This window comes from Sander lucioperca, chromosome 13 (genome assembly GCF_008315115.2).
Source record: "Sander lucioperca isolate FBNREF2018 chromosome 13, SLUC_FBN_1.2, whole genome shotgun sequence".
NCBI lineage: Eukaryota > Metazoa > Chordata > Actinopteri > Perciformes > Percidae > Sander > Sander lucioperca.
The window spans coordinates 5055028-5078298 of NC_050185.1; the positions used below are offsets into that span (position 1 = coordinate 5055028).

At 40.6% G+C, this 23271-nt stretch overlaps 1 protein-coding gene across 5 annotated transcripts; it reads left to right on the top strand.

Moving 5' to 3' along the window:
• Nucleotides 1-817: 817 nt before the first annotated feature.
• On the top strand, nt 818-22947 carry map6a (microtubule-associated protein 6a). 5 transcript variants are annotated; one of them, XM_031310903.2, is made up of 6 exons: nt 821-947; nt 1046-1890; nt 14730-14940; nt 15145-15359; nt 18369-18479; nt 22476-22947. In XM_031310903.2, the coding sequence occupies exons 2-6, from the start codon at nt 1181-1183 to the stop codon at nt 22621-22623; spliced, it is 1395 nt and encodes a 464-aa protein (XP_031166763.1). In that variant the 5' UTR covers nt 821-947; nt 1046-1180; the 3' UTR covers nt 22624-22947. The 5 variants fall into 5 exon arrangements, with proteins under 5 accessions (XP_031166764.1, XP_031166765.1, XP_031166767.1 ...); XM_031310904.2 differs by lacking the exon at nt 18369-18479 and having other exon boundaries at nt 818-1890; XM_031310905.2 differs by lacking the exon at nt 18369-18479 and having other exon boundaries at nt 818-1890; nt 15145-15322.
• The last annotated feature ends 324 nt before the right edge of the window (nt 22948-23271 follow it).

The window sequence follows — 23271 nt, forward strand, 5'->3', positions numbered from 1 at the left end:
AGTTGGCATTATTCATGTGTTCTAGGCTATTTGCTGGCACAGTCTGCCCGCATTGTCTCGGTCACAAAGGCAATTTTGTATGATTCAAAAAGCTTACAATTACCAGTGCGGACATTTGTATTGAGCTATATTTAACATAATTTAAATTATATTACCTACTTTATAGCTTCCTTCAAAAAAAATAATATATACAAAAAAAAAAAATAACATATACAATATTTGGCTAATTATTAATGAAATGAAGTCCAATAGTGAATGGCAATCTTATCCTCCTTAATATTTTCGTTTTTTAACAGTATCATAATACTTCTTTATTCTTAGTAATAAATAAGAAGAATTTTATATTGCCTCCTAAAAGATATTTCTTTTCTTTGTCTTTAGGTTACATCAGGCAAGAACGTCTTTTCATTTCTGACCACTCATTTTCTCAACCGGTTTTATTAAATGTTAAACAATAATAAAAACATTGGCAGAAACAGATCAAACTGATGGCTTGTACCAATACGCAGTGTGCGTAAACATACATACGTCAAGTTTACCGTGTTCATCCGCCTTATATCGGAAATTAATGTTCACATTTCAAAATAAAAGCAGCAGACCTAAGTGTTTGGCTACAGATAAGCGACGTGAAGAGAATTTACCTATAATATAATAGCCTATTCATCTTTTTCGACATGCTTAGTTTTATTTTGTGCGTGTTTTTTTTTTAAATGACACTATTTTAAAAGAGCATAATTACGTCTTTTAATCTGCAGATTAATCCGGAAGTTCTTTCATATTCTCTCTGACTTGACTTGTATTTTCCTCCTCGGCGGCTCCAGCTCTGTGTCTCTGGGATGCTGAGCAGGCGGGCGGGGCTGTTTTTCGTTGCAGTGCCCTGCCGTGGAGTGATGTAGCAAGTAGCCTACGTACGGGACCGAGCAGGCACAGAGGGAAGCAGAGCAAACGTCAGTACGGTTGTTGTTTGTATAAAATCGTTCAAATCTGTGTAGCCTGTTTCAGACGCCAAATGGATTTACTGAATAACCTAATCTAACGTCAACAGGGTTGGAGCCATCCGTGCTGTCTGATACACGGACATCTTGTTTCTCTCATATCAGTACCGGAGCGTAGAGGCATATTTCTCTTCATTTTGGACCCGGTGCTAGTTGTATTGTAGTGGGGCTCTTTACGGCTCACCATGGCGTGGCCCTGTATCAGCAGGGCGTGCTGCATGGCCCGCTTCTGGAACCAGCTGGACAAGGCTGACATTGCGGTGCCTTTGGTCTTCACCAAGTACACGGACGCCTCTGAGATGCAGCACATCCAGCTGCAGCCGCCGCTCCACCCTCCCCAGGCCCGGGTCGCCATAGAAACACAGCCGTCTCGCGCAGAAAGCCGCACCGCGACAGCGGCACGGGCGCCGCGAAGGTGTGTCTCCGAAGAGCGCGTGTGCAGCTCTGTGATGCGCGAGGACTTTAAGCACTGGAACGTGCGACCCGAACCGAGCTGTAAACCCAAGAACGAGTACCACGAACCGGAAACACCGTTCAACAGCAAGACCCAGTACCAGAAGGACTACAAACCCTGGCCCATCCCGAAAAGGAACGACCATCCCTGGATACCTAAACAACCTCCCCCCACCTCCGCTGGCGATGACCGGGCTCCGGACCGGTCCAGGCACTCCAAACAGTTGGCGGATGCGGACAGCGGTGTGGAGAAGAGCGCTATTGCAGATAAGGTGCAGGAGAAAGACCTCCTGCAGGGGCAGGAGAGGAAAAAGAAGTCCAGTAAACAGGAGGGGCAGAAGAAAGTTGTCCTGAAGGTGGAAGGAGAGGGCAGAGGGAGGGCGGAGGCGGATGCTGTGAACAGGCAGATCAAAGAGGAGATCACAGGCGACAGCTCCTACAAGTGAGTAGGCCTACACTGCCCGGTATATGGGGACTATATGGAGGTCAGAGGCCTCAGGCATCCATGAAGGGTCATAGGGGTCAAAATAGTATTATAGGCTTACTGTATAAATCATACTTTTATTCATTCACTTAATCACTAAGACACAAAAGCCTATCTACAAAAGGCACAGCAATTCATCTGTTGTCAGGTAGTCTTGCTTTGCCAGACCATCGTTGTCAGGTTAAAAATATTTGGGTGGGGGGGGGGGGGGGGGCTAACATTGTTTTTTACTTTAAATTTAAAAAAAAAAAAAAAAAGGCCCTCTTCAGAATTAGTAATATTTTCTTTGGACTAAAAGAAAAAGTCCATCACCCTCCCCACAATATGTCAAAGTAAAAAACACTATGAAATGTAATGTTATCATTAATACCCTAAAGGAAAGAAAACATAATTTAAGGTGGGTTTACTCAAATTGAAATCTGAATTTGATAATGAAATAATACTTTTCACGTAGCCACCAAATTGGACAAAAGAAGTGGAATTGGCATTATAATATAATTTATGCATCCTGTATACCTAATACCTAATGTAGACCTCACTGTCACATTATTTGATGCATTTACATTAATTTTTACTTATTAAAATACCTAACCCTCCCCCTTTTCTGAATCCCCTTTGTCTCTAATCATTTTTATACAGTCCCTTATTAATTGAAATATAAACCATAAAAAAATCTGGGAGAAAAGCTTTGTTAGTTGTTACATTGCTGGCCTGAGAAATGCAAACTTTGTCCACAATACAGGACTTAATTGGGGGTTAGTAATTTCTCACTTAATCGAAGGAAAACAGTTGTTCACAAACTAATTAAAAGCTTGTTTTCTTGAAACAAGCAAGTCAGAGCTACACACGGCATGTAAAAAATGACAGATCAGTCATTCATTATTTCCCCACAGAAGGTAATGAAATTAAAAGAAAAGGTCAGGGTGGAGTTGACTGTTGATGTTTAGGTCCACGAGGCTAATCTCTGTCCTATTATGCAATGTACCAGAGGATGATGGGACTGGTGGATGGATGAGCAGCAAGTCACGCACACACTCAGTCACTGTATGCATGTCTCTTGAGGATGTGCATTGACGTTATCTGTTGTACAGTATTTACGTTCTGGGAAGGCTGTTGATAGTGAGAGCGTTAGATGGTGTGATATATGAGATCCATATCACACCTTGATTTTTGTTACTGCTGTTGTAATCTGGGGATTCAAGTGGATTTTTTAGGGGTTTCAGAGCTTTCAATGTTTTATTAATTTTCTTACCTCTGCAGAGTCATATCTCAGCATTTATATTATATACTCTAACCTGTAAAGCATTTTATTTAATTCACTGTGTTCGGAAAAAAATGGTGCAAAAATGGTGTAAATTATTATATGCTGACACAGTGTTGTCACAGAGTGCAGCTTTGGGTTGATACAGAAACCCTGGCTGAAGTGGGATTCTGCTGCCAGAGGTGACAGCGCTGTGTGAGATCAGTGAGTGTGTCTTACAGCTGTTTGGTGCCTATTGCCGCCGTGCCTGTATTGTTGAGCAGTCAGCAGGGTACCGCCCTGGGCACTTTCTCCCACATGGCATTAAATAACTGCACTAACAAGCAGAAGCCCAGTCAACCCGCTGTCTTACTCTGCCAGCGGAGACTCAAAGCAGGTCAACTGTGGGTTAATGTCATGGATAGTGTGCATACAGTTACACAGCATACACGGCACACACACACACACACACACACACACACACACACACACACACACACACACACACACACACACACACACACACACACACACACACACACACACACACATACTGTATTCACATTCAAGACCCCCCTGCTTGTGTCAGGGTCTTGCATCACCCTGTCAGGGTTGTAATTCACAATACTGAATCATTTATCTACATTGTCCCTGACATAAGAAACCCATTTTTATCTTTAGTTCAATTTCAATTTTAGTACCATTAAGTGCATGGATGGCAGGGAGATGTGTCTCTAACTGGAGTTATAGGTTCTTGAGAATAAAACACATTTTGTCTTGTCAGCATTTAGAGATGTTTGAAGAATGTTAAAGGCAGATTGTCATCTTGAAACAGCTTGAGTTGAAGAGGAGCCAAATGCATACAGGACTGTGTCACCTGCATAAAAATTGATATTTTAATCCTGTGTTTTAATCCTATATTGTTTATAGTGGAAATACCGTATTGGTCCGAATAGTCTGAAAAAGTGGGGTCGTCTTTAGGGCTTTGACTCCAAACTTCGTTATTCGAATATAGTTCGAATATTTAAAAAAAATAATGATATTCGAACGAATATTAGGCAGCCCTTAATATTCTTTGTAAATGTGTTTGCTTGTAAACGTTGTTTTCAATTCAGATTCCGAGGCTTTTTCACGCCTAGTGAAGTTGTGAATCGCGAGCTCATTAGCAAGGCTATTATTGGTCATCTGTGCTATGCCTACAACAACCACGCCTGACGAGGAGTTCGAAATCTACACTCCTGACAATTTGAAAATCAACGTGTGGCGCTACTTTGGGTTCCCAAAGTAAAACAGGGAAAAATCACGAGTAAGGACAAAGCGGTAAAATATGTAGGACCAAACTCACATACCACGCGACGACCAGCAACTTAAGAGCCCACCTGTCAACACTACATCCCGGCAAGCTGGAAGAGGAGGAGGGGGAGGGATCGGGGGCGAGGCAGGCCAGAATCGACTCCATGCTATCTCCTTCACGAGGTCTCCCCTATACCCGTCAAAATAGCGCGACAGATTTGCTGACACGGTTCGTTTGTGAAGATACATTTTAATCCAGGGTCTGACTTTTAATTAAAAAAAACTGTCGTGACAGTGTGTTTTTCTTCTGAAAACATCATTGCCTGCCTATTGACATTGACTGATACACTGCCCTCTGGTGGACAGAACATATACAACTTAAGTTTGATACCAATATAGGTCTTACTGAAGGCATTTAATGGTCAAAATATTATTAATAAATATTCAAATATATTCGAATATTAATATTAACAAACAAACGAACTTCGAATATGATTCTTGGGCAAAAGTCAAAGCCCAAGTCGTCTTATAATCGGGGTTTAGACTTTCAGCTGTTCAAGTCGCAGAACGTAAGGGACGTCACATGTTTCAACAGCCAATAGAGAAGTCAGCTATAAACTATAGAAATAAAATGATCCATAATCCATTTTATTTGAATGTTACAAACAGCTAGTCGAAAAAGCTAAGTTTTAGACGGAGCCTCAACAAGCGCCTGAAAGCACGGTAATGTTATATGGTGGAGAGAGATAGAGAGTGACTGAAGAGAGAGAGAGAGCCCAGTGGCGTTAGTACAAAGCTGTGAATCAGAGAAATAAAACGTGTTTTTGCCGATTCATCACTAGAAGTGTAACTGTAGCAAGCATCTCACTATCACTAACGTTATCCACATTCATACATAGATGAAACAAATGATAGATCCAGCTACAAAAAGCCTGGAAGTCGGAAGTAGAACAGAAGTACAACGAGGCGTTGTCATGGAGATGATACACCGTCTAAAAATGCAAACAGCCAGAGAAAATCTTATCGTGGTCCTCGAAGCAGCCACTTCCAAGAGATTGACAGGAGAGTGTGTGATTACGTGACTGAAAAGCGGAATGATGGGATGCCCATTACCAGAGCAGTCATTCAGCTGAAGGCCTTGGAAATATTGAACGTTAATTTAGATGTGACACTTTTATCTAAAAAGATATTAAACATATTATTTTATTTAAAAGATGTTAAAAACAAGAGCCTACCTTGTTATATTCAATGTGTTTTATTAGAATTATTTTGAAATAAAATTATTTTTCTTTATGAAAACAATATTTGGCTTTTTCCAAAAGCATTTTTCCAAAAGGGGGGGTCGTCTAATAATCAGGGTTGTCTTATATTCAGACCAATACGGTAGTAAAGGGCCCAGCACAGACCCTTGTGGTACCCCATATTACCCCAAGGGAGGTATACAAATATGCATGAAAGCAAAGACATTCAAACCAAGACAGTGTAGTGCGTTAGGTAAAATGCAACGGTCAACGGTGAAAACAACAGAATATCGGCTGATATATCTTTATCTGATTTGTTAAACTGAAATATAGGTATTGGCGTCAAACCTCCTGTCTCAGTTGGGCTATGGTTGTAGTAACGTGTAAGTGTAATTTTATTTAGTCAGTGCATGCAGTATATAGACACTGTAGCAGGAAGCAACTTTCGTTAGAGAGCCACATTAACTTTCTATTCAAAGCCAGCCCTCCATTCCATTGTGCTGGTTTGCAATAGGCCAATTACAAAGTCCTGTTTACCATTCAGCTCTATTTCCTGCCATTTTTATAAACTTTTATTTATCCGCAGAGAGCACAAAGGCTTTTTTTCTGCAGCGCACCTATTCAATGCTAAAGGCAACTAAGGTCTTTTCTGTCAGCCACTGTGTTAACTACTTCTTTTCATGGTGAAGCATTTTCAACCAACAGCCTCCCAGTCGCAAGCCCCATCCAGCCTGGATCTCGCAGCATTATGTTTAAAATGTCATTTTTTTGCATGAGAATAATTCATGAGCCTCAGACAGCAGCAGCTAAAGTCTTTGTTAGTGTTTTCCTTTTGCTACCAGCACTGTAAAAGACAAAGGCCATTCTTCATCTTGTCAGCATTATTTGTTCCATTATGCGATGCGTTTTAAAAAAAAGACATTCGAAGAGCAGATTGCATAAAGAATTATCAAGAAAATTACAGAGAATGACAAATGAGGGTTTCATCGCCGAAAGTAAGGCAGGTAATGCAGGTTCACTGAGTTCATGAAGGGACAGAGAGCCTGAGGCATTCATTTTAAATTTGTATTTGTGTCACGTATCACAGCTAGACATTTTCCACAGCAGCACAATCTCAGGAGCTTCTCCTTTTGATTTTCTTCTCTCATGTTTCTCATTTGGGAACATGGAATCCTCCCTCTCCCAGACAAAGATTCTCCATCAACTCCAAATGAGTTTGTATTTTATGTCACGTATACAGAAGGTACAAAGCACTCGTGGTGCCAGACAGTACACCGTAAAGAGGCCAAGGGATTCCGGTGGATTTAAAAATGATCCTCTTAGAGAGCCGCCAAAGCCTCATGTTTGAATTGACAAGCATTACATGCAGAAACACCCATTCTAAAATTTAAAACAAATGACGGATTGTTATCTCACATTTCCCAGGCTAACTCATTTGCATGGTTAAGTTTATTGTTGCCAAAATGTAATACTAAAAATGTCAGCTGATATCCAGTATTTATTTGTTGCATCAAATTCAGAGCTCTGCCAGCTAAAGCGATCGGTCTTATGTAACCAATGTAATCTGATTTATAATATCTGATTAGAGTTAATTTCCTTGATTACAAGGAAATGTCTTCAGATTTGATTCTGGATATAAATGAATTATGTAACATACTGCAACCTAGTTAAACCTGCACTTCTAACTAAACTCTGACCATTGTTAATTACTAAAACAAACTGGCTGTATCAATCTTAGAAAGAAACACAAATGCTAAAATCAACATTTTTGTTGTTGTTTTTATAGAACTTCTCTTATAGAAATTGGAATTATTGTAAATGCTGTCAATACCTAGAATGCTTGGAAATGTTGTATGGGAGGCCAGCCTTTGTGTCCCAATGAGAATCCCCTGTAATCCTTAGCTGCTTCCATTGGGCCAGTGCCTGAGACGCTGCAGAGGGGCTGTGAGTTAGAGATGAGGCCAACTGGTCCCAGAGGAAGGAGCGAGTATTGACCAGAAGCCAGGCTCTCACCCGCTGACACACCAAGAAACACTGCTCGGAAGTGAAGCTACAGTACTGTGCATGGGCAGATTGAATCCTGGGAATACTGTGAGAGAAGCGGGCCAGCCCTTTATATCAGGCCAGCACTGGTGTAGGATTAGAGCCAGAGTCTCTGTGGTCACCATCAGTGAAAACTGCACAGACGTTTGTCTCAGCAGTGTTGATGCACAGATGTATTTATGGCTGCCACAGTTTCAAAGTGCATTGTAACTCAATGTCACACTCAAAGGTCTTTCTAACACCGCATCCTTAAATAGAGCATCCATTAGAGTTACAACTGTTATACCAATTGATTCTTCCCTAAAATGGCAGTTCCATCACAGTTGCCCATAGTCCTAATCTATCTATCTATCTATCTGTCAATCTATCTATCTATCTATCTATCAATCAATCTATCTATCTGTCAGTCTGTCTATCTATCTATATATTTATCTATCTGTCAATCTATCTATCTATCTATTCATCTATATGTCTGTCTATCTATCTATCTATCTATCTATCTATCTATCTATATATATATCTATATATCTATCTATCTGTCTGTCTGTCTATCTATCTATCTATCTATCTATTAATCTATCTGTCTGTCTGTCTGTCTATCTATCTATCTGCCTGCCTGCCTGTCTGTCTATCTATCTATCTATCAATCTATCTATCTATCTATCTGTCTGTCTATCTATCTATCTATATATTTATCTATCTATCTATTCATCTATATGTCTGTCTGTCTGTCTGTCTATCTATCTATATATCTGTCTGTCTATCTATATATATATCTATCTATATATATATATATATATATATATCTGTCTATCTATCTATCTATCTGTCTATCTATATATCTAGCTGTCTGTCTGTCTGTCTGTCTATCTATCTATTAATCTGTCTGTCTATCTATCTATCTATCTGTCTGTCTGTCTGCCTGCCTATCTGTCTGTCTGTCTGTCCGTCCGTCCGTCCGTCCGTCTATCTATCTATCTATCTATCTTTTGATTCATTTTCTGTTGAATAATCAATTACTCGACTCATCGTTTCATCACAGAATGTACAGAATTAGAATTCATTTTGGTTGTGATTTAAAGAAGAATCAGTTTTATTCCAGTAATCCCTCAATGGGTCAGTTTGATTTTTACATTGTTGTTGTTGTTGTTACATTACACACTGGCCTGAAATACACACACATACAGTACACACACACAGGCCCCATAGACGTGCATTAACAGAGAGGTGTCAGAGTGAAGAGACTGCCATTTGGGGTTCGGTGCCTTGCTCAAGGGCACCCCAGCAGTGCACAGAAGGTGAACTGGCACCTCTCCAGCTACTAGTCCGTATTCCGTGCATTCCGACCCTCCCATCCAGAATATAATATCTCAACAACTACTGGATGGATTGACAAGGAACGTCATACAGACATTCATAGTTCCCAGAGGATGAATCCTACTGACTTTGTTGATCCGCTGACTTTGCCTCAGTTCTGCTTTTTAGTGAAATGTCTCAAAAACCCTGAGATGGATTGCTGTAAAATTTGAGACAAATATTCATGTTCCCCTCAGGATGAACTGTAAAAACTTTGATGATCTTTGAACTTTTCATATAGTGACATCATTAGGTCAGAATTCTAATTTGTCCACTACTAATTTGGTTTATGATCAAATACTTGAAGTTAATGACATTCTCATCAGTCTCAGCTGTACTTTGTGTTTAGTGCTAATTAGCAGATCTTATCTTCTCAATGAGGATCCTTCACCTGAATACATTTGATTTGACTTATTTGCTCTACTCCTGGCTGGTTTTCTGCGGCCTGCTAATTACCTGTCATCAAACAAACATACACGGTTTCATCCCACAGTGCAGACATTTGCAGGCATATGTTTGAATTATTTTCTCTCACAACTGTCCCCTGGCGATTGTGCCATGTGCAGATTGTGCCATGTTAGAGCGGGGTTGTATGAAGCTCAGCAGTGCTGTACCCTGGTGGGGTTCCACCCCTGTCAGTTGCCAGTGTTTGGTTGTAGTGATGAGGGCTTTCTCGGCACATAGATATTTCAGAATTAGTTGTTAATTAGATATTGGATTATTCATGAAGAGGTGACTGGACTGTGGCAGCGTGATGATACAGTAGATGCTATCTGACACCTCAAACAGGACTTTTTTGAAGCATAAAGCAGGACTGACTGAAGAATGAATCCTTAAAGGTCCAATGTGTAGGAATTTCTCCCATCTAGCGTTGAGATCATATATCGCAATCAACTCTCTCACACCACGCAGTTCAAAGTACGTATTACAGCTACGGTAGCCTTCACGCTTCAAAAAGCCGGTCTCTTGCTCTTTTTAATATCCTTTATCTTTGCCGGGAAGCTACGATACCCATTAGCAGCATTAGCAGCACCTGTGAGTTTATCATGTGACAGCGAGAACGTGAAAGGCGGAGCAGTATGTCCTGTATGTCCCTTACCGGCTAACATATTTCAAGATGGAGCATGAATATGGAGCGTCTACCCCAGTTCATGCAAATGCAAATGTAAAATTTCAAGCCAAAAGGAGTACTTGGAATTGATGGTGGTGGTAAATATTCATAAAAAAGGACAAGTTTGTGAAGGGGCAACACAGATTTTGATAACACGTTACACACTGGACCTTTAAATCCTAGTCTCTAATGTTCACCACTTTAAATAGCTTCTGTATCCCAGGGAAATGCTGGTTTTGTTTTCAACAGCAATTGAGAAACACTTCTGCTGAAGAGGAGCACATTGAGGTACACGGTGTAACGCAATCCAATACAATAGCCCTTCAGTAAATACTACATTGAGTTGCATTACAGCTGAAATGATTAGTCAATTATTTGATCTACTGATCAACAGAAAATATAAATAATAAAATAATTATAATAAATATAAAGAGATGAAAACTTAAGTAAATATATTTATTTGTTTACCCGTAGGTTAAAATGAAAGATGTTTTCTAAACAATATTTTTTGAAAATGTTGTTGAAGTATTGTATGTTTTGTATATTAATTGGTATTTCTCTTGTACATTTCTGTACCTGCTAGGAGCCAATATTCTATATAAATATAAATATTCTATATATTTTTTTAAAAGATAATGGTGATCTAAGTCACATGACATGACATCAAGGAACCTGTATATAAGGAAACCAGGATAAAAAAAAAAACCTTAGACATTGTGATGCAAGAGAGCCGGCAAGATGAAGAAACATGAACAAGATAAAATAATATACAGTCACAATAAAAAACATCAATAAAACTAGAAGGGCACTCGGAGTGTGCAGACCTCCGAGCAAGGCAATGCCCTGTCTCGCAATGTTAACAAAAGTGACAAATAATTTGTGTATGCGCCCCATCATTCGGATCCACTCCAAAATGTAATTGGCCCCTGCTTCATCCTGTTTTAGTAAAAGCGGACCAGTAGTTTTTCCGTAATCCTGCTAACAAACAAATAAACCGCACTCCTTATTACCTCCTTGGCATAAGTAATAAGGAGGTAATAAGTTAATGTTAGTAAAACTTAAAGATGCATTTTTTTATGACAAGTCTCTTGGTATAAAATCTAAAACAAACTTATTTTAAAAACTCTCTGGATGTACACAGTGATCTTTTTGCTTCCTGCCGCAGGTAAAAGCAGTCAAACAAAAAGGTATGCTTAGTACCTCAGTGTCTGTACCTGCTTTACAATCTCAGTGAACTGCAAAGTGTCACTGTTGACCAGTAATATGCATGTTGTGTGTATGTGTTGCAATAGCTGTGACATGACGCCCGCTGAACCAAGGATGCTTTTTCAACGCTCATTTTTAAACAAGTACCAAGTGCACACTGACCTCAGAGACACAGGCTTTATTGTTACACAGTCATGTGTCCATGAATAGCAGCAATGTTACAGTGCAGACAGGTTTCACACTGTGCACTTACAATCTGCCTCTTTCTCTGTCTTTCTCTCTCTCTCACACACACACACACACACACACACACACACACACACACACACACACACACACACACACACACACACACACACACTGTGGTGTCAAGTAAGTGCTTTAGACCCTTGGCCTTAATCATTGTTATATAACCTGTCCTTGCATTGTGTCTTCTTGGCCCAATCGAGCATTGAAAATGGACTTCAGTCTTGTTATGTAATCGCTCTTTGTGTGATTTCCACCTCTCCTCTGTATTCAACAGCCTTTCTATCATAAATAGTTTGCTTTTCATATTATGGTAAAATGACATTTTACGCCTCAGTTTCGTTAAATACATCAACAGCTTAAATGTTAGCTAATTTAAGATTAATGGGAACTAATTATAGGCCGATAGTTATGAAGATAAGATGTTAAGGTTATAATTTGTAAATGTCAGTTGTCTTTATAGATATTCTGTTGACAGTTTAACAAAGGTTAGATGAAATACTTGAGTAACTTCTCTAACATATCATGAACTTTATATTTTTATCAATTGTATTTTTGGTATAACTAAAGACATACCCATCGGCCTCAGCTGTATCTTGTGTTTAGGGCTTATTAGCGCCATGTTAGCTTGCTAGCGCGCTAAACTTCTGTAAGTTGGTGAACATGGTAAACGTTATACCTGGTTAACGTCAACATATTGGCATTGTTACTGTGAGCACGTTAGCACGCAGACTTTAGCAGTTAGTTCAAAGCACAGCTGTGCCTACATACAGAGCTGCTATGGCTGTAGACTCATAGTCTATAGTTAATGTCCAATGTTATATTCACCAGTGGTACTAACATACGTATGACTAAAGACAACATCCACACAATTATAAACCACTGAGAAAAAGAAGAGCTTTATAAATCCTGTTATCGTTATCACTCCCACATGCTGTCCCATGACAACCCACCACAAAAACATATGAGGTCAGAGCCCAGCGTTCACACTGGGATGCAATTCTAATAATCCCTTTCTCAATGTAATACATTAAAATATGTTAAATCAATGCGCCTGTCCCTGAAACATACATTACATTAAACAGGTCCAAAGGTCTCCACGGCGGTCTTCCATAGCTGCCATTTATTGATTTGATGTCTTTTCATATGACTTGGGCAGCGGGCTTATAAATTGTTCTAATGAGGCTCTAGTCCCGCAGCCTGGCCTTGTCTGCATTTCTGGTGTTGCCACAGGGAACGGAGACTTTTCACTGAACCTTGGCTATGCCTACGTGGCTCTAAGTGCTTGTGCTGAATTGTGCTGCAGTAGGGGGAATTTATGTGTTTGTGACTGCACTGGAGCCACAGGGGAGAACAGATAGGTGTCATCTGAGTGGCCTAAAACAAAGAGCTGTCTATTTCCCTTTGTAATTAGCTACAACAATACAGTATCCTACTGCAGAAGAAGCAAGACACCATGAAAAAACGATTTTAATGTTTTGTATGAGGGCAGTCAGCTGGGCAACTTTTGCAATGTGTATGTATAGGAGCACATACAGTACATTCCCTTTTCTTTAACATACATTTGAACTGTTTCATGCTACTATTAGACAAGTCATTTGGGGTTACATGCTGATGTTTTCCATTGTTCCATTTTCTATAGATGCGTACATTGGTGCAAATAAAAGTCCTTCATAATATATTTGCTTTGTTTCTGGCTGTAAAAAAACAGGAGTAAACAAAAAGAAATCCAATGTTCATATTAAGTTTAGCCTACAGTCATGACCAGATACGACCAGATAGAATAGAAGCTTCCTTTCTCAGATATTAGCGTCTTGCAGATTTCTGTTTTCTAAAGCATCCCCTGATGACCTTTCTATAAAGATTAACAAGGCAAGCAGTAACATTTGAAGCAAAGGCATGTTTCAGCTTCATCTGTTTTCCACAATAATAATTCATTTTTGTTCACAAAAGCTTTCTAGTGTCTTCTGTTAGGAGAATTACAATAGTTTTCTTTAGATGTTCCGATACCAGTATCGGTATCGGCTCCGATACTGCCTATCGGTATCGGGAAGTACTGGAGTTTATGCACCGATCCGATACCACGTAATACAGCCCTAAAGAAAATCTACGTTAAAGTAGTTTATTTATGTTCTTTTTCCGTTATAACTGACTGTCAAACTGGAGAATAAAAGAAAGTTCTGTGGCGTTCATGTTTCACAAAGAGTTTAACCTGAGCCAGACTGACAACAAAGATAGAAATCATATCACATCCATACAGATGATAGTAGTATACAGCTGTTAAAACATAATAAAATATATGACACACTGGTATCGGATCAGTACTCGGTATCGGCCGATACGCAAGTTCAGGTATCAGAATCAGTATCGGGAAGCAAAAAATGGTATCGGACCATCTCTAGTTTTCTTCTTTTAAAACAATAATACAAACTATAGCTCAAACAGACAGAAACAGAAAAATAATCTGCAACTGTAGCAAACTAGATGAACTGCACGGCGTCTGGCTTTACTTTTGACCATTTCTTTAACTGGGAATGTTGGTATTGGCAGTGGTAGAAGAAGTACTCAAAACCTTTTTTTTCTGAAGTAAAACTTTTAACAATTAATAGTAAAACTATTGATAGCGCACAGTCCTGAATTCAAATGTTTACTTTGAGTTAAATCAGAGGCATTATATCAGTACAATGTACACATTTACTTTACCTCTGTTCAAGGTGGAGCTTTCAACTCTAATATAATGCTGGGTAGTTTAATAAATAATAATACATCATATACTGTATTAATTGTGATATTTTGTGAGTAAAATCTGCAATTACAGCAACATGTTTCCCAAAATGTCAAAGCATTCTTTTAACTTCTTCATCTTTTAGGCTAAAAGTATCCTAGCTAGAGATCCTCAACATGTTCTCTCTTTCAGGAGACTAAACAGAAATGAATAGATAACTTGCCAGTCTCACCTGCGCACTGTTATGACTCTTTATTTAATAATTGTTATTAATGGGTTTTAAAGCTGTACGACACAGTACATTTTCTCATGACAGCTGTCTTTCTTTTCACACAGTACTGAGTACAAGGCTTACAGAGATGTGAAGCCAGCAAAGATGATCCGGGCCAGGTCCCAGTACCTGCCCCCAGCTGAGACCAGTCTAGAGACCAGCTACAATGCTACCTTCAAGGGCCAAGCTCCGCTGCGCCCTACTGACAACAAGGCCGTGGATAGGAGGAGGATACGCAGTTTGTACAGCGAGCCTTACATAGACCCCATCAACCAAGTGAGAACGCAATTTTCTAACTTTGTAGTTGGGTTTAATATGAATTTTAAAAGAGGGGGTAGCTAAAAAATAATCTTAATATTACTGTAATGTGAAATGATTGCCATGCTCATCTCATTGCACAACACAGTTGTCAAAATGACTAGCCATTCATTTGAAGCATTTCAGCTCAGGAATCTCATTTCCGCTGTCCGACATCTTTAGGTTGACAGGTATAGTGTCCTTCGCTCTAAACCCAAAAGGCCTGGAGCCTGGGCGGCAGGCCAGGGCAAGCCAGTGAAGAAAGCCAAAGATAAGCAGAGCGCCGCGCTGAGGGGATCCAAGAAGACAACCTCGGAGAAGCAGCCCGAGAACCAGCCAGCGGCAGGGGACAAGGAGAAAAGTAAAGAGATGAACAACAAACTGGCTGAGGCAAAAGAGTAAAAATCATTTAGCACTACTTCTCCTTTTATTTCTTATTTTTTTTGGGGAAAAAAACAAACACAGAGGCTGCAAAATCAATTAATGTTCTCTTCTTTATTCTCATCTTCTTTCTGTTCTTTCCCTCTGTTCCCCCCCTACAGTATCTTTCTTCTTCTCGTCTCTGTTCAGTCTCCCAGTATCCACTCACTTTCTTCTCTGTCCTCTTTCACTACCTCTCGGCTACGTTTGTACAATAATAATAATACTAATACTAATAATAAGATAAGATGTTGGGGTTTAGACATGACATGTCATTGCTCCTCCCACCTCATGCTATATAGATCGCTATGCTAACGAGTGGGCGGAAGCATCCTATCCTCCGCCATTTGATTGCCACCCACCACCCCCACTCTGCTCGCCTCCATCTCCAGGTTGCCATGGCTACGGGCTGCCTGGCTAGGCAATGGATGGCTTTCGTTGCATGGGCCCAGCGACAAGCAATTCTGACGGGTTGGCTTTGATCAACTGTGCAGATTGCTTTGTTGAGTTTATCAAGGATTTATTTGAATTTTTCTTTATTTTATTATTTTATTGGAGAAAAGATAATCAAATTGGCACTTTGGATATGATTTCTGCACTTGCTAAATTAACAACAAATCTGAAAATCTTTGATAAATGTCCCGCTTGGTAAGTCATGAATGTCTGATCCACGGCTTGTTTTGTACCTGCTCTGTCATCTCTGCTACTGGTCTCTGTTCATGGTAGAGCTCGCAGGGCTCAACATCACAACGCTTTGTTCAATGTTATTTTGTAATCCAATATCCCATTTTGAACTGAACTCTGTTGTAGGCTACACAAAATTGTTGTCAGTTCATCTGAAGAAACACACCGTTCTCCCGTCCCTTTCACGTGAAGCCCATTTATACATTTGTATCTAAGTTCACTCAAAGCCATTTTGTAACACCCAATTTGTTGCCAACAAACCATCGGGGGTCACACTAAACTGATAATATAGACAATGCTGTTGTGCAGTCATATTGACATTTCACATTTCTCAGAATCAAAGTCAGTGGAGCGGGAAAATGTTGTGTTGAGTGGTTCAGGTTGTGTCTGCCAAGCACACAGCGTGTAGAGCTGTCAATCTCAATCGCCATATCTCAACGTAATCACCTCTAATGTAGTCTTTATCTACAAGACTGATCCCTGTGCAAAGCTCCGCAGCAGTTATGCAATCACAGTAGTACGCACACAAACACACACCTCCTTGTGGCTTTTTTGAAATGCACTCTTCCGAGGGTGACCGTAAACCAATATGATCAGACTGCCATGGGACGATAGCAGACAGCTCACATTGCTGCTTAATAGCACTTTTCATATAACCTTTAAAGAGGGAGCTGTATGGATGACGCACAGAGTCACGTTCCGAATAAATCATGAACAATTCACTGCCGTGTGTTACATTGGTTTGCAAGGCTACAATGTTTTACCTCATTTTGTTTGTAACTAATATGTTGTATCTGTTAATATCGTCTTTTATTTTAACACACATGCCAATAATGGCACAGTGATGTGATAAGTGTAACTGCTTCTGTTTTGGGACTCCAATGTTCATCACTCTCCGTTTTTGAGTCCATGCTGTTGTATTTGTTTTTTACCAAAATTCCAAAAGTATGAAAAGTATGTTGGTGTGATGAAGTTTAGTGTACTTTTTGTTGATTCAACACTGGATTTACTTTTGCTTTGTCTGGCAAGTTCAACATGGTGGTGCTGCGTTTGTGTGTAAGAGGTATCTAGAAAAACATACCAAAACAAGTTGTAAAGCCTCCATTTATAAATTCTGGTTTAACCCAAATTTTCTCTGTGAGATGTGTTGAAGATAAGGGGAACATATATGTATATTACAGCAGGGCTACATGTTGGCTGAGTCTGAACTTGGTCCTTAGCATCCAGCTGCTTTCACTCAGTCTTAGCATACTGTATATATAGAGAGAGAGATCCTTTTTTTCTTTGTTTTTGGATTAGAAGAGCACTGTTCAGTCTTGTCATGGGTCAACCCATCATTGTGCTCCATCCCCCCACACACACCTTAATGTTCTCATTAGCTCTGTTTCTCAGCACCCTTCCCTCCATTCTGAGTGGACGGCTGCACCATCTCTATATTCTGCGGTGTCTGAGATATCAACCGTCACCGCTACCACCATGTCTATCCAAGCTGAGCACGGGGCCCCATCGGGGATGAGGGACTGACTCATTAGCATTTTGCAGCCTTTGGTTGGGGGGGACGCTTTGTCATGTAACACACAGGAGGGGGCTTGTAGGGGCAGTAAATGTAAACAGTTGTCAGTACAGCACACACCCTGTGCTAGCTTTGTGATTATTGGGCAAATAAGAATAGAAAGTATGGTAAAGAAAGTTATGTCTTGGGCAACAACAAAAAAATTGACTGTGACGTGCTTGTGTTTCTATCTGCTTGCTCATATTTAATGAAACATTACAAATAAATGCAAAAAGCAGAAATAGCAGTGTCTTCTTGCTTTTTTTTTTGTTTGTTAAGAAGAATGGTGAAAGATTAGCGGTTGCAGGTATCTGTCAGTGTTTCTCCAGTCCCAGTCTTCGTCCTTGTGAGACATTGAATAAATCCACATGGAAGAGAATGTTTGCTCTCACAACTTCTTTCTGTGCTTTCTCCAAGATTGCGCCACATTCTGGCATGAGCTCTGACATCCTCTCCAGGCCGTGCATGTTGCCCTTATGTGAGAACGGAAGAATATATTATTCTTGCATCATGTCTCTAATATATTCGAAGAACTTATCCGACTTATAGAGCAACATGCATTTCAAAGGATGTCCAGAAACTTATTCCAGAATAAAATGCCGTGTGCTTCTTCTAGCAAAGTACACTTCTTATGCAAAAACACCCACAAATGTGTGATATTACATTTGCTGAGATCATATTGTTCTTTCTCATACTTCTGCTGTGTCCAATTTGTCGTGTGCTAATGAGTGACATTCTGATTCATTTGAAGGGTTGTGCTAAAACAGTACCACTACATACAACTCTGCCAGCCAATCCGAGATATTGGCTGGGTGCAGACTCTAAAGCAACACCTGTGGGGCTGTGCACTACCCAACCCAAGGTAATCAATCACAAGAGCAATGAAAGGAAACAGACCACGAGCCACAAATGCCACTCATTGCCATCCATACATGCTCATGGAGATGTGATTTACTTTGTTTTCTATGGCTACATCTACACTACTACTTTTTGGTTTAAAAACGAATATCTTTTGCTATGTTTACGCCTCACGTCCGCAATACTCCGGCGTGTCCGAGGCTTGTGTGGAAACACAGCTGCTCCCGTTTTGGTTTGAAAATTCCGGGGTTGCTTTGTAGTCGGGCAGAAACAGAGACCTTTGGAAACGACGCATGTCAGTCAGTCTTACTCTATCGGTTAGGTAGGCTTACATACCTTTCAGTAACAGTTCCACCTCGCCGTCGGTCCAAGCTAATAAATCCCTGCTCTTACTTTTCACCGTTGATGTTCTTTCTTCAAAGTATTTGTTGTATTTCTTAACTTATACGTCCATGATTTTGAACGTCAGAGTAACATCAGACAATCTGCTTCCTGTTTACACCGGCACGCGCATGCCATGGATGTATTAAAAGAACTGGTACAGCGTTCGAGGAGGAGCCTCATTCATTCCTATGAGAGTTGCTCAGTTGCCAAAAAAAGTTTCTAAGCATTAGGGTTTATTTCCGTGATATGTGACCCACTGAATATGTATTTCTCCCACTGGCCCTGCCCGCGAGTTCCCGCTCGGCCCATAGACTTTACATTGTGGTGACCTCACAGATTTTTAAATTGCTTTTCTCGGTAAGAAGAGGTTTTTTCAAATATAAAAAGTCCTTGGATTAAAAAGTCAGAATAGAAAAGAGTCCTAACCGACCTTGTTTGTCGTTTTTGCGTCGTCAGACGTGTTAATATAGACGGAGATTAGTTCTGCTACTGGAGCTTAAACTCTTGTGTGCACAGAAAATCGTTTTTGTCTCAAAACTCTGCTTAAACATTAAAACGTAGTAGTGTAGATGTAGCCTATGACAGTGGCACAGTTTTGTTTCACCACATTATCTCTGGTCTACTCTCCAGGTCATAGCCCGTCTGTATATTTCTCTTCCATATGGACACTCAAGTAGAGTCGGGGAGGGTGAATGGGGCTGTCTGACTGACTGCTGTCACATGCTACATGTAAGGGGCGTATTCTTAAGGAGGCCCCAGGTTTAGTCCAGATATCTCCACCCATCCTTGAACCTCTGTCAGCCGCTGCAATGCACCCACTCCTCATGGTTAAAACAACCTGCATGACTGTTGAATTACCCACCCAGACAGGAGAGTGGAGATCTCTATTCCATTCATTTATGAGGCAGATCACTCATGTTTTGAAGGGGAACTTTGGTATTTTTAAACCTGGACCCTATTTTCTCATGTTTTATTGTCTGAGTGTGACTAATGGGGACAATAATTTTTGAAATTGGCCCAGTATTGAGCGAGAGCCCTGCAACCACGAACCGGGCTGCAATGTAATCCGATGGGGCAATTACGAACCATCAATGTACGTCCCTTAAAAGAGCTTTTTTTGCCACTGACAGGCTGAGATTGTTATTATAGGAGTCTGACTTGTGATACCCCTTTGGTGTCATTTGAGTGTTTTTGCTGTCTAAATTGTGGAGGTGTGTCCTAACTTGTGCCTCCTGTTTGCAGGTTACTAATTAGAGTAACTCAGCTCACCTGGGTCTGGTGTGCTGGGGCTTCTTGAGCTGCAGTGTCCTCTGTCTCTCCCCGCTGTCTCCACAGGCACACCAAGGTTTGGTTAGTTTATGTTGTACTAGGTTTGCCTTTTGCTAAGGGTGGCATGTCATTTCTCCGACGCTCCATTGTTTAGACCGCTCAAAAACCAGAAAAATTCCCTTTGGTCCTACAGCCCACTAGTCTGACGTCCACCACGATATTACGAATCCCACTATGGCCACGCCAAGACCCGCCCTTCAATAGCATTTATTGGCCAAGCGTCCATGCTTATGCAAGGTAACGTAACCCAGGTCCTATCCCCTGACCAATCGGCTATCCTAACCTTAACGACAATACTTTATTAAATCAAATTTAACCAAATTAGATCAAATTAACTATATGATGGGATGTGGAGTCATTGATGTAGGGTGTGCATGAGTGAGTGTGTGTTGGTGTTGTAAAGTGTGTACTTAGCAAAAGGCAAACCTAGGACAACCTAACATAACCAAACCTTGGTGTGCCTGTGGAGACAGCAGGGAGAGAGACAGAGGACACTGCAGCTCAAGAAGCCCCAGCACACCAGACCCAGGTGAGCTGAGTTACTCTAATTAGTAACCTGCAAACAGGAGGCACAAGTTAGGACACACCTCCACAATGTAGACAGCAAAAACACTCAAATGACACCAAATGGGCATCATAGACTACATTATGGAAAGGACCCCTACAGAGAAATATAACGGTTTTCTTTACCTTTCGCTTGATCCGGTCTGTTTGTTATTCCAAGTCTCGCTCACAGAGAAGTCTTCTTCTTCTGAAATATCGCGAGACAACGATGGAAATCGATGAGTTGGAGAGAGGCGTGCCAGAGTTTGTTGTGTTGATGTACAGAAAGCGTATCTTAGAGTTACCCAAAATATTTTCAGTGTCATGGCTGAATATTTAGATGCTTTCGACAATGTGGATGAGACAGGTCACAACCGCGAGATTTCAGAACGAGACTTCTCCCTGAGCAAGATTTGGAATAACAAACTGACCGGATCGCAAAATTACGAATCCCACTATGGCCATGCAAAGACCCGCCCTTCAATAGCATTTATTGCCCAGGCGTCCATGCTTATACAAGGTAACGTAACCCTTATTTGTACAGGTCCTATCCCCTGACTAATCAGCTATGCCAACCTTAACCGCTCGAGGTCAAATGCCTAACCCCAACCAATGGAGCTGCTTCGTAGGGCGGGTCGTGGCGTGGCCATAGTGGGATTCGTAATTTTGCAACCAGATCAAGTGAAGAAGTAAGTTGTATTTCACTGTAGGGTCCTTTCCATAATGTAGTCAGACACTTATAACAACAATCTGAGCCAAACAAACACTATTAGTGGACTTACATTGATGGTGCGTAATTGCCCCATAGGATTACATTGCAGCGCGGTTTGCAGTTGCAGGCTACAGCGCTCTCGCTTAATACTGGATCAACTTCATAGATTGTTAACCTTATTAGTCACTTAGACACAAAAACAAGTGAAAACAGGTTTCAGGTTAAAAATAACAAAGTTCCCTTTTAAACTGTAGCACTTTGCATCTTAGCTTGTTGTCACTGGGTAGAAGTTTTATACTAAAGCATGCTGCCACTGTTTTCTGTTGGATCTGCAATCTGATGTTGTGTTTAATAATTTGGTCTAGACGTTGAGTGTTAGCTTGGATGTAAGATGAGGGGTAAGTATGAATGGAATGAGGGAAGCCGCTCTGCTTTGGAAACACACAGTTCAAAAAGGAAATTGTAAGTGCATGTTAATGATCTTCACTCTAATTTGTACTGCTAATGTATTGATTTGGATTGTTCTATAGTGTACTGCATCTTGTAGCTATTCTTTCACAGAACACCCTGAGACCCTCATTGCACCATTGGCATCCCGTAGTTCATAATGTCACTGAATGAGTCAAAGTATAGATTTAAACCAATGGCTTGAATTGATCTAAACACAAAGCTGGCCAATGCATCATTAGAAATAGACCAAAAGCTTTGCTTTACATGTGTATTCCCAGAACACAATGGCATTTATAGTCAAGTTTTCAAAGATATGTATTACATGAGTCACTTGATTCTATCATGATTGCCTTGAGGCATTTCTATGTAATATTGTTGACAAGCAAACAGGCCCCATAGTGATGTTATAGCGTTGTCTCCTAAAACAGAATCCTGATATGTTCCTCTGAAATGAGCGGTCACAGGGTGCTCCGCTCAACTCAACCCAATAACGTGATGTTGTTGGCCTGAGAGAAATGCCTCATCGTGTGTCTCTTTCTGTCTCCTTCTTCTCTGGTATCTTAACCATGTGCTGCCTCCTAGAGATGCTAAGGACGAGGTTCTCGGACCCAGTCATCATCATTCCCAGGGTGCTGCTGGAGGAGAGCCACCACCACCGCTGGAAAGACCCGAACCTCGGAAGAGCAGCGGAGTCGTACGCTTTGCCCTAGATGTCAACCAGACTGAGTAGTTGTGCCTGCAGGATGGAGGCCGATATCTTAAACCGACTGATGCTCTGTACTGTAAATAGCTAGTATTTGCAACTAAGTTGGATTATGAAAAAGAGGTGAAAAAAAAGTTCCGCTATCCAAGAGGCAGCCCACACATTTGAAACATGCATGTTTGACCCATGGAATTATCACAAAGGTGCTATATCATTTTCTGGTTTCATGCCATTTGTTTTCAAAGAATATGCCAATATCATTAGAAATACCACACCATAAAGTGCTTATACTACAATTACAAAAGAAACTGTACTGTTTTAGTGTAAATAAATAATCATACTTGCAGATTACCATACTGTACTGTAGTTTTTGTTGTGTGGTCAGTCATTTTCAAATAGGAGGTCTGTATGGTGTGGCAGTGTGATACTGGCCCAATAAGTTTAAATGCATAACAAAGGGGGAAACTGTGCAATCAGTGTATGTTTGCTAATATGAAGTAATAGATATATGAGAGAGTAGAATAAAATGTCCCCTGGGCTGCACACTGTCGTAGTCTTGCCTGTTTGATGTGTAGTGCTGTCCAAGGTGCTGATGCTGGCATGATGTCGCTGTTTTCGTGACTTTGTTTTGGACTGTTTGTGTATGAATTGTGAGGTTTAGTAGTGGGGTGAGAC